This window comes from Macrotis lagotis, chromosome 5 (genome assembly GCF_037893015.1).
Source record: "Macrotis lagotis isolate mMagLag1 chromosome 5, bilby.v1.9.chrom.fasta, whole genome shotgun sequence".
NCBI lineage: Eukaryota > Metazoa > Chordata > Mammalia > Peramelemorphia > Peramelidae > Macrotis > Macrotis lagotis.
This window is the reverse complement of record NC_133662.1, coordinates 26,571,995-26,584,880: the sequence shown is the minus strand read 5'-3', so window position 1 is coordinate 26,584,880 and position 12,886 is coordinate 26,571,995. Positions and strand designations below refer to the sequence as shown.

The 12,886-nt window shown below is 34.6% G+C and overlaps 1 protein-coding gene across 6 annotated transcripts in view; it reads left to right on the top strand.

The window, feature by feature from the left end:
- The window catches only part of ADGRF5 (adhesion G protein-coupled receptor F5), a 173,548-nt gene that overhangs the window by 108,181 nt on the left and 52,481 nt on the right, over nucleotides 1–12,886 (top strand). For all 6 annotated transcript variants that reach the window (XM_074237123.1, XM_074237128.1, XM_074237127.1 and 3 more), the window contains 3 exons: nucleotides 530–733; nucleotides 5,677–5,841; nucleotides 10,342–10,551. In XM_074237123.1, coding sequence (XP_074093224.1) covers nucleotides 530–733; nucleotides 5,677–5,841; nucleotides 10,342–10,551 — 579 coding nt within the window. The remainder of the gene's footprint in view (nucleotides 1–529; nucleotides 734–5,676; nucleotides 5,842–10,341; nucleotides 10,552–12,886) is intronic.

Sequence of the window (12,886 nt, the reverse complement as noted above, 5' to 3'; positions counted from 1 at the left end):
ACCACAGAAATTTCTCTTTATCTAATTAAATGATGGGATCATCTTCCCAGTTATCCCTGTCCCCTGACCCCAATGGAAAATCCTCAGATGATAACCTATTTCTACTTCTCTAGTGTAACTCCTCATTTGTAATTGAACATAACCTAGATCATGGGTTCTGAATCTGTAATGTAAATGTAAAACTTTTTTCCAAACTTTCATATTTTCCTAGGGCTTTACAACTTGTACCATTTTGCCACCTTTACTAAACATTAATCTTTATTGCTCACTTGATTTGTCTTCCTTCCTCTTTTCATCTCCCTATCTATTCATTTTTGGCATCCAAAGGACCCAAATTATCCATCTGTAACATTCAAAAATTTCCCCAAACTGAGAAGTCCTTCATCTTCATTTCGAAAGATTTTCCAAATGTTTTGAATTGTTTTAATATCTAAGTATTGATATAGCATGTGACTAGTAACTACAATTACTTTAAAGGTTTGTATTCACATAATAATAAAGAAAAAGATATGCTTTGGTATTTTTTCAGGTGAATATGCTTGTACGCTAACATACGACATTTTTGACTATGGAGGCCAGAAAAAAATCAATGTGATTTCCACGGAAATTGAAGCAACAGAAGACCTGAAGGTGATGTGTGACAACAATCCTGTTTCTTTGAGTTGTTGCACTGGGAAAGATTTTAATTCTAGTAATATTGAATGGAATCAGGAGGGACGGATAAGTATTCCAGGTAAATAGGAAGTTTCATTACTTTACATGACACAACCTTTGTCAAATCACCCTTTAATACAAATAACCCATATTTATATAACATTTCAAAGTTTACAAAAGCACAGGATTTCCCCCAACAACCGTATGAAGCAAAGGCAAATGTTATTAACCTCATTTTACAGATGTGAAAATTAAATCATAAAGGCTAAATGATATAGACAGAATCACATTTCAAAAGCAGGTTTTCTGATTCCAAATTCTGTTTTGCAGTTGAACTGTTAAATGTGCTACAGGCAGGTGGCTCAGTGGATAGAATACCAAGTCTAGAATCAGGAAGACTTGAGTTCAATTTTGGCTTCAAACACTTACTAGCTGAGTAACCCTGGGCTAGTTACTCAAACTCTATTTGCCTCAGTTTCCTTATTTATAAAAGGGGATAATAATAGAAACTAAGGTTATTGTGGACACTGAGGTGGTATAGTAGATAGAGTACTGGGCCTGAAGTAAAGGCAACTCATCTTCCTGAGTTCAAAATAGACTTTATATACTGACTAGTTGTGTGACTCTGGGCAAGTCACTTAACACTGTTTGCCTCAGGTTCCTCAAGTGTAAAATAGATTAGGGAAGGAAATGACAAACCAGTGTAGTATTTTTGTCAAGAAAACTCATGATTGAAATGACTGAACATCTAGGGTTATTGCGAGAGTCATATAAGAAACTATTCGTAAAACACTTGGCACTGCCTATCCAGGGCAAAAGAATGTTAACTATTATTGTTATTATTATTATCATCTCCCTTAGTTATCATATGAGCTGCTTTCAAGGAGGGACTGTCTGTAGTTTAACACATTGCCTGTCATGTAATCAGGGCTTAATTAATAAATGCTTTAATTCATTCACTCATTGATTTCTTCTAATCCTGAAAAAAATATTGGAAGACAATCTTTTTAATACCATTTTCTTTCTTTCCATGTTTTCCATAGAGAAGAGGACTAGCACATTCTTTTTTAAAGTAATAATAAGTGTTAGAAATACGTTTAAAAAACAGTCTTGTGGGAAGCTATCAAAGTCCTTCTGCTACCTCTGCCAGGAGGTGAATCTTCTTTGAACTAGTTGTATGACTTTAGGTAAGCCCCTTCCTCTTCCTAAGCCTCAATTTCCTTATTTGGAAAATGAGCACAAAGGACTAGATGATCTTCAAGGTCCCTTCTAAATCTGATAGTCTATAGTTCTGGGAAATGTGGTATGAATTAAATTTTTAAACAGAAATAGCAATAATAATAACAGGTGACACTTTGAAGGTTGCTCCTCATAGGAGCTTCATAATAATTTTGTGAGGGAGATACTCCAGGTTATTATTAGATTCATTTTTATATAAGAGGAAACTAAAGCTTGAAGAAGTAAAGTGACCAATTATCATTAAGCCATTAATAAATTTGGCTTAATAAGAGATTTAGAACCTGGAGGGAAAAGTGCTAGCTGCATTCCATAAGGTTACTACTGGATTGGTTAATGTTCCCCATAGTTAGCAAAGAATCTAATATGAGTAAATGCAAGACAACATTGCCAAATATAATGATCTTGATAAGTTAGAATGACCAAATGAGGTGAAAATTAATCAAGGTAAATTCAAAATCCTGTACTTGAGTTTGGGGTTCAGAAATTCAAATGAAAAGGGACAGGCTTTTGTGGGCCTTAAATCATTTCAATTTCTTTGTGACCCTATTTTGGAGTTTTCTTGGCAGAACTATTAGAGTAATTTGCCATTTCTTTCTCTAGTTCATTTTACAGATGAGGAAATTGAGGTAAATGAGATTAAGTGATTTTTTTATTGATCACATAGTAAATCTAAATTCATGTTTTGAATTAATGAAGAGAAGTCTTTCTGGTTCCAAGAACAGTTTTCTATTTGCTGAATCACTTAGCTGCCTAAGAAAGACCTTAGTTTATATGAAAAACACAAGGATTTTTTTTGGTTGGCTCCAAGTTCAACATGAGTCAGCAATATGATGTGAGTACTGAAAAAGAGCAGGTGATATTAGTCTCTACTAATTAAAATATAGAATCCTTAACAAAATAATTATTCCACTGAATTCTGCCATGTTTAGACCATATGTGAAGTATTATCTTTAGTTCCAAGTGCCATAATAGGAAGAACAGTGACAACTGTAGTGTAGAAAATGGTAAGACAGGATATGAACACCATTATATGAGAAAAGGTTGAAAGAACTGGAGTTATTTAGTCTAGAAAAGAAAACTTAGATTGCATGGCAAGAAAAATGCCATCAAATATCTAAAAGTGTAACAGGGAGGAAAGCATAGATTTCTTCCATGTACTGTTAAGAGCAGAATCTAAGTTCCTTAAGGGCAACCATTGTTTCATTTTCATTTTGTAGTCTTAGCACCTATCATGGTGCCATGTATAGGATAACTAAGAAATGTTTGTTGAATTGAACTAGAATCAATGGGAAGAAAAATTTAGGTTTGATATAAGGAAGAATATTTTAAAATTTTATTATAAATTTATTAACTATAAGCAAACAGAAATTATAGATTAAATCAATCTTTACCATCCCCCTACCCAGATGTTCTTTATTGATCATGGCAAATTGACTTTCATATTTTTGTTAGAAAAGCAAAAATAACAATTTGATATATTTTTTCTCTGAAAATAATTTTGGTCATCTATTATAGGTATAATTTTTAATCTGTCTGTATTTAATTTTGTTCCCTTAGTTGATTTTACGTATACCTAGTGCCTTTCAAAAGGAGAATGGACCATTTTGTGAGGCATATAGTAGCCTGAACAACCATCTCTCAAGGATGTTTTTAAATGGCAACAAAATATGATGATCTTTTTAAGTTTGGAATAATAACCAACTATTTTTCCCAACCAGGGAATTCCTGAACTGGTGAATGCCCTCTAAAATCCTTTCCAAATGATTCTTTTGATACTATGGAATCCAAAAATTAGAACTATTTGGTCTGTATCTACAGGGGTGATAGTGGCAGTAGCCTTGAGAGGAAGAGGTCAGGCTGACTGGGGCATAGGGGAACTCCCAAACACCAAAGGATTATCCAGGTGTGGGGAGATGTTTTTCCCTCTTCATTTCCTGTCCTTGGCAAAAGGTTAGGAAGGAAGTCACAATAAAGCCCCTTTCAATGTATTCACATCAGTAGCAGCTTGGCATAGAAACTTGAACACTGGACTGGGAGTTTGAACCTATGTTCAAAGTTCATTTCAAATGTTTATTAGCTTATGATACTATGAAAGTCTCAGCCTCATCTGGTTTCCTCACCTATAAAATGGGAGTAATAATAATAGCACCTTTCTCAAAGGGCTATTGTGAAAATCAAATAAGATAATACATATAAAGCTCTTTATAGACCTTAAAATGCTTATAAAAATGTCAACTGTTGTTATTTTCTACTTTCTGTTATTCAACAAGGTGCTTCTCATCTCTTGTCTCTTCTTTTATTGATCTATATTCCTTTTCTTGTCCCTTATCTGTCTTTATATTGATTTGTATGTTTTTGCTCCAGATCCTTTGTTCCAGAAAGGAGTTAAGCAATTTGCCCAAAATCACATAGGTAGGAAGGCAAGGAGGTCTAATATTCAAGTCTTCTGATCCCAAACACAGAACCATAGTTGAAGAGAGAGACATTGAGATAACTAGAGAGAAGCACAAAGTCATAGAATTAGGGAAGAGTGACAGAGATAGATGAGATGGGTGACCCTGATCTTTTAGCCTCTTCAATCCTTCTGCTATCTTCCAAACTCAATCAACTGTCCCTTCTTGGCTAACTAGAATTGGAAAGAACTGGTAGAAGTGAATGTGGTTCCTTGTGGTAAAAAGAAATAAGATTAGGAGTGGAAATATGGATGAGAATCTTAAAAAGTTTGAAGGTGGAGATCCAATATTGTTATACATATTTAACACCTACTGTGTACTTGCTAGGCACTGTACTAAGCACTGAAGATACAAAGAAAGGAAGAAAAAAACAGTCCCTGGCCTCTAGGAATTCAGTCTAATGGAAGAGACAGCATGCAAACAACAAGATGCAAACAGTAAATTGGGGGTAGTCTCAGAGGGAAGTAAGGAAGACTAGGAAAGACTTCTTGCAAAAAATGTGGTTTTAGATGAGACTTGAAGAAAACCAGGTAAGTTTAGAAGCAGAGATGAGGAGGGAGAAAACTCTAAACAAGAAGGACAGTTTAAATGGTCAGAGTTGAAAGGTGGGGTGTTGTGCATGAGGAATGACAAGGAAGTCTATGTCCTCAGAATCTCTGGAGAGAGGTAGATGGGGTAAGAAGACTGCAACGATAAGAAGGGGTCAAATTATGAAAGGCTCTAAAAGTCAAACAAAGGAGTTTATATTTGATCCTGGAGACAATAAGGAACTACCGAAATAACCACACTGTCACAGCTCCATCTTTTTGCTCAATATGAAATTTAGTAACTGGGTTTTAGTAGGTCAAGACAACATGTGCAACCAAAAAATTTAAATAGAACTTGGAAAGGTGGGAACATGAAAAGAGACTAAGGTTCAAATTGAACCATCCAATTTAAAATGTCTCCACCTAGAAGACTCTGAAGACTTTTCTCCAAGATGTAAAGAATCCTTGAAATATAATTGCTTTCTTCCCTTCCCTTTCCCCCTTTCCCCCCAAAGAGACATAGTGGCATAACAGATAGAAATTTAAGTTCACAGCCAAGAAGACTTTAATTCAAGTCTAGCTTTTGACCTAAATGGGCTGTATGACTCCGGTCAAGTCACTTACCCTCTTCCCACTCCAGGCATTTCTTTCTAAATTATAGAGCTGGTACTGACCTGCCTTGGTAGAGGAAATTTCCTCATCTGGGAATCCCCAATGAAACAACAGGTTTGATCCCCATCCCCTACTCAAACTAAATCACTGAGATAGTCATTAATAATAGCCATGAAATTGTTTCTTTGTAGGAATCAGCTCCACAGATTCCAGGTGCAGTAAATATACCATCAAGGCTGATGGAACTCAGTGTCTAAGTGGGTCAGCTGGAACGGAGGTATTCTACATATGCAGATTCCATAGTCCCTCTGGAGCCAAGAGCAACAGGAAGATAAAAGTCACATTTACATCTGTGGGTAAGAATTTGTTCTATGGGATGGTGGGAATTTGTAATGACTTTCTTTTGGTCCAATAATTAAATATATCTTAAATATATCTTTTCCAACACCTTTGATTCCATTTTTTAAAAAGATACCCTACAATATCAGGTGAAAAAAATGTTTCAGGAGGTAATTTGTTTTCTAAGAAAAGGAATGAGGAAATCAAATCACAGCTTTAGGATGAGGATGAGGAAGTCAGAGTCTTTTTGATGATGAGTCTAATGGTATAACAGTGGAGATCATAAATTTACAACCAAATTTTGGTTCTATCATGGACAGTGGAAAAAGCAATAAGTTTAGAATCATATAAAATTTGGATTTCTTTTTTAAATTTTTTATTCTTTACCTTAAATACCTCCAAAAAACCTCCAAAATTTCCAAGTACATAGTACAACACAAAAAAATAATTCATTGTGAAACCATGAATCTTCATTTCACAGTTTACTTTTTTGAAAAAAACAACTGTATTATTATTATTCATCATTTTCAAAGCTATCCTTCCATTCTGTGCTTCTGTGTTTACTTTTTTGCTGTACATTTTTTCACCTCCTCTCCCTACCCTGAACTTAAAGAAGGTCACCAATAGACACAGATACATGTGTGTGTGTGTGTGTATACATACATATGCAAAATCATTCTATACCTACTTCTATTTATCAGTTCTTTCTTTGAAGGTTCATAATATCTTTCATTTGTAATTGATTTGAGTATTTGCAATATTCAACGTAATAAAATTGTAATATTCAACATTTGTAATATTCAACATAACAGTCATTTCACTGTTGTTCTTCAAACAATCATGCTGTTATGGTATCGAAAGTTCTCTTGGTTCTGCTCATGTTTGAGTTTCAGTTCTGTCACTTAACAACCTTTAAAGGTAATCTTGGATAAGTTACTTCCCTTTCCAGGGCCTCCTTTTCTTCATTCATAAATGAGAGGATTGGTCTAGATGACTTTTGTGTTCACTTCCATCTATAAATATCCCTGAGGAGATTCCCTCCTAGATTGATTTTTTTTGGAGTAGATTAAAGATTCCATTCTCTGCCTTACTTCAGTCAAACTGAGAGTTGTTAAAGACCCTACTTTTTTTTTTTGGTTTTTGGAAGGCAAGGGGTTAAGTGACTCACCCAAGGTCACACACCTAAGTAATTATTAAATATCTGAGTTGGATTTGAATGCAGGTCCTACTGATTCCAAGCTTGGTGCTCTATCCACCATGCCACCTAGCTGCCCATGAAGACACTACCTTTAAGAAGCCAAGTTTCCCACTGATGGCTGATCCAGTCATCTCAGGTCATCCCGAGCAATATCTGATCACTAGAGTCAGATGTCTCCAGATGAGAAAGTGAGCTGGTGACTTTACACAGTCCTCCTTCGCTTAAATCCAATTCATTTACAAGTCATGGGAGCACAGCCCCAAAGTGTTCTTTGAGAACAAAGGGTAAACAATAGCTGTAAATATGACACTGTGTTAATGGCATTCTTGCAAAGCAATGTTGGTCTAGGCAATGTTTTGTGGGCTATGACTTTATTAGGGTGTGTTGTAAGGTACACATGCATTATATATTTGTACAATTAATAAAGCCAAGGCTCTGTCTAAGGAGGAGAAGGGCTGACTAGGAAAATACCATTATGGAGTTGATGGTACTAGAGGTAAAGAAAGAGATAAGGTTGTGCTCATTTGACTCTGAAAGACTCTACCAAGCTAAAAAAAAAAGTTTTTATTTGAAGATCAGGCTACCTATGTACAGAAAAGCCCTAATAATTTTATAAAGGTAAAATCTGATTAAATTAAAAAACAAGGATAGTGGAATAAAAGGCAGTAAAAGATTGAAAATATCAATAAATAAAGGGCCTGGGGCCTATCTACATAACTTTGATTAATTAATCATCCTTCAATAAATAGTGTTCCCTAATAGTGACCTGTTTATTTCCATAGTCTTTGAGCCTTTAAAAATTAATCTAATTAACCTAATTTACTTTTTATAACCTGCATTGCCTTGATCAATCATCCATCAACAAATATGTTCTCACAGTAGTTACTATTTATTCTCATAGTCTTTAGATCTGTGTGTTTTGGGTTTTTTAAAGTTTTTTTTTGCAAGGCAATGGGGTTAAGTGGCTTGCCCAAGTCCACACAGCTAGGTAATTATTAAGTGTCTGAGGTCAAATTTGAACTCAGGTACTCCTGAATCCAGGGCCGGTGCTCTATCCACTGCACCACCTAGCTGCCCGATCTGTGTGGTTTTTTTAAATAATTTTTGTTAGTAGCTTTCAATTTTATAACTCCTATATATATCCTTTTTCTCTTCCCTTACCCCTCCTAGAAAGTTAGCTCTTAATAATGTGTTTTTTAAAAAGAAAAAAGTTTCATAAAACAAACAAATATACTAAAGCAATTATGACATTATATATAGTATTCCACAGTCATGGAGTTGAGTCTATGTGTTTATGTGGGTGTAAAGGCATTTTTTTTGCAGTCCTACAAGAGTTGAGGAGAGAGGAAAGGAATTTTCTTTGAGATGAAGTAGGGTCATTGAAATTTCACAAAATTTTCAATAAATATTTCTCTTTTTTAATACTCTACCATTTGTTTATAAGTAGCTTTTAATAATTAAACTTTCTTTTTTAAGAAAGATTTTATGGGGTGGCTAGGTGGTGCAGTGGATAGAGCACCGGCCCTGGAATCAGGAGTACCTGGATTCAAATGCGGGCTCAGACACTTAATAATTACCTAACTGTGTGGCCTTGGGCAAGCCACTTAACCCCATTTGCCTTGCAAAATCCTAAAAAAAAAAAAAAAAAGATTTTATTTGTTTTGAGTTTTTCAACTTTTCCCCCATTCTTGCTTCCCTCCCCCCACCCCCCACAGAAGGCAGTCTGTTATTAGTCTTTACATTGGTTCCATTCAACAAGTACTTCTTAATAAAAGCTCTAAGCACTGTGCTCAGCACAAGAAATGCAAAGATAATCATGGAGCAGTCGGTTTTCTCAAAAGAGCTTACATTGTTAGGGAGGTAAGAGGAATTGGGGGAAAGAGAAACAAAATAGGGAGAGGTGGAACTTGGAGTGGGGGGAGCAATTGGGAAGGGGGGATCAGGAAAGACTTCTTTTTGAAAGTAGTATAAAAATGTGTCACAAAATGAAGAGGTTCAACTATGTGACTTCTGAGGTCACTTTCAACTCCATATTGATGTCGTTTAGCCATTTTACAATCTTAGCTGATTCCCTATAACACCATTTAGAGTTTTCTCGGCAGCTTTTAAAGTGGTTTGCCATTTTCTTCTCTGGTTCATTTTATAGTTGAGGAAGTTGAGGTAAATAAGGTTAAGTGACTTGCCCAGGGTTACCCAGCTAATATGTGTCTGAGGTCAGATTTGAACTGAGGAAGATGAGTTTTTCTGACTCCAGGTCTGATGCTCTATCCACTGTATCATCTGACTGCCCTAAATTTAGAGTTCCTTCATCAGAGGTTTTTTCTGAAACCATCCATTTAATCATTTCTTATAACCCATGAGTATTCCATTCAAATGCATATGCAATAATTTGTTTATCTATTCCCCAATTGATGGGCACTCCCTCAGGTTTCAATTCCTTGCCAGCATATATCTTTTCTTTACAAAAAGTTATTATAAGGAACGATTCTTTAGAAGAGGGTATGGGTTGCAATATGAGTAGAAATCTAGGTGAAATAAAAACAGAAGATAGCAAAAACATTTTTGAAAAATGTAAAAATCCAACTTAAACTATAAAAATAAATTCCTCACAAATACATGAGATTCTTGTTGCACTGGAATAAATTGAAAAAGGAATTATTCTACTCCTTGCTGAGGAATATTCTTATTCTACTTGGGGACAGCTATAATGGTTAGGAAATTTTTCCTTATAAGGAACTAAAATATTCAAATATATTTCCCATGTCCAACTATTACGTTCACTCATTGACTCTTGTTTTTATCTCTAGTACCAGAATACTACTCTTTACTATGTTATCTCTTTAAATATTTTAGTCCTGTGATCTTCTCTTTTCCACCACTTAACCTCATCCCAAACCTTCTCTAATCTAAACTCCCCTAATTCCTTAAGCTTACCTAATAGAGTTAAGAATCCCTTTCTCTGCTGTAATGTATCCAAATTAGGATGCTAGGAATAAATGGAATAACAGTGTGGCTTGGGTTAGAGGTCAACACCTGTGAATTTTCATCCTTTGTCACTGTTGATTATCAGGATATAATTCTAAGCCACAAGAGGAAGTGAACAAGTTCCGATGGGATATGGTGGAAATGTGTGGCTCAAAGCTCCATCAGCAACAAGCTGGAAACTAATCAAACAATGGAACACTGAGGACCCCATCTTGTCCAGACAAAGGACAACATGGTCCAATGTATCCATCTTTATCCTAAGAGGCTCTCCTTCTGGACATCACCCCAAAAGATTGATCATTTTGGCATTGTTTGTGTTTTACTTTTCTTTCAGCCAATCTAACAGTGACTCCAGATCTGATTGCTATTTCTGAAGGGCAGAATTTCTCCATAAAATGCATCAGCGATGTGAGTAGCTATGACTCAGTATTCTGGAACACTTCAGCCGGAACCAAAATAAACCCAAAGTTTTATGTCACCAAGAGGTATCCTGATAGAGCTGAATCGGTACTTACTGTAGAGACTGCAACAAGAGAATGGAATGGTGAGTTGAAAGACCAGATATGAGAAAGTAATTATAAAGTGCTTAATAAAGTGCCTGTCACAAAGTAAGCATGATATAAATGTTAACTATGACTATTATAACACTTTATTGTAAGTTTTTAATATTTTGTTATATTTTATTGATATCTTTTGTATTTAGATCATTCAAAGTTATCCCATGTAAAGAAAAAATAGAAACTAAAGGAAGAAACCAATTCAACAAAGCTTATTAACACCAAATCTAACATTTCATGCAATATTTCACACTCATAGTCCCTCACTTCTGCAAAGCAAGGAGAAGGGAATAAATTCCTACTTTGTTCCAGGTACTTTTCAAATATTATATCATTTGATCCTTACAACAACTCTCAGAGATAGGCGCTATTATGATTTTGAGGAAATTAAGACAGAGGCGACTTACCCAGGGTCACACAGCTAGTAAGTATCTAAAATCAGATTTGAACTAATGTTTTCCTTACTCTACTCTACCACCTAGCTGCCTAAAGAGTGAAAGAGGTACATTCATAGATTTCTTATTTAGGGTCAAGATCGTTCATTCTAATTATCCAGTGTTCATTTTTTTCCTTTCTATTTATATTGCTGTAGTCCTTGTATATATATTGTATTTCAGACCCTACTTCACTTTGTGTCAATTCTTAGGTCTTGTCCTTTTTCTGTGTATTCTTTATATTCATCATTTTTATAGCACAGTAATATTATATTATGTTCAAGAACTACATGCTTAAATCGTTATCCAATTCATGTGAATATTCCTCATTTCTACTCTTAAACTACTCTGAAATACATTAATATTCATAGCAGACAATTATGAATAGTTTCTACAAGGAAATATTTATATGTGTATCTATATACATATCTGTATATAAATATAATATGTAAAAATGTATGTGATATATACACACATATTGCTTTTGATAGATATGAATAGAGCATTTGGTCTTTTAACTCCTCTCAAAGAAATTGATTGCAGGGTTCATCTCCTTCAGGTTGTATTGAACTGTTGGGTTAGAAGCAAGAAGTAACAACTTTATTATATATTTAAAAGGAATAGAAAGTTGTACATAATAGATTTGCAATTTCATGTACAATCATATTTTTATAATACTGTTATCTAAATGTTTTATTTCATAAATTAATACATTTTTAAAAGACTATATAGTATAATGTAATGCAATGTATAAAATATAAAGAACTGCTATAATTAGTTCATATTTCACTCCCATAAACTGACAATAATCGAGTATTTAGTCCTTGAGAACAAAAGGACACTGTGATCAGATCACAAATAGTGATGCTGATGCTTGGGGTGAACCATTACAAAGAAACCCTCAAATCAACTTTTAACAAGGTAGATAGAGACCTGTAGGAGAGATCTATAGACACAAGCCCCTTTAAGGACATAGAAACCCAGAACAACATCAGGGGATGGAAAATAATCCATTTGCAGCAGGAAAGAGTACACTTAGAATATATTCTCCTCTGATTGTTCATCAGCGAAGGCAAAATTCTCTCATTTCCTACCACTTCTTTCCCTTGTCTCTCAAGTATTAAGTGCCCTCTGGCTGCCTAAAATAATCTACTACAGAGGCAGTTTAGTTGGCACAATGGATAGAGCACCAGCCCTGAATGCAGGAAGACTTGAGTTCAAATCCAGTCTCAAATACCTGATACTTACTAACTTTGTATCCCTGGTCAAGTCACTTAACCCTGATTGCCTCACAAAAAATTAATAAAATAATAATAATAATAACAATAACAATAATAATAACCTACCTCAACCACTCTGAGTCTCACAGAACAGTTTTGGATTACTTCTTCAGAAAATAGGAATTGAGAATGAGCTTTCTACATGGTTAGTATTGGTAATGATGACTTTGATATAAATGATTTAGGTGAGGATAGAATTTGAATACAATGACCTCACCCAGACACACTTATAGCCAAAAATCATCTTTCCAAATTACAGTTTGGAGAAGGAAATTATGTTTGGAAAAAGATTCAGAAGGAATGACACATTCAAAGACCTCTTCTCACCTAAACATATATCAATATAATAACTGATATTTATATCATATTTATAAATCTTCAGAAAACTAAATAAATATCATCTTTTTTGAGCCTACAGAAACCTATAAGGTTAATACAGCAAGTATTATTATTATCATTTTGCTAATAATGGAATTGAAACTCAATGAAGTTAAGGGATTTAATCAAAATCTCATATTTCATAAGCAGTAGAGGCAAATATTTGAACTCAGGTCATCCTGCCTCCAAGCCTAATATTCTACCAACTACATTTAATTTCTGTTCATAAA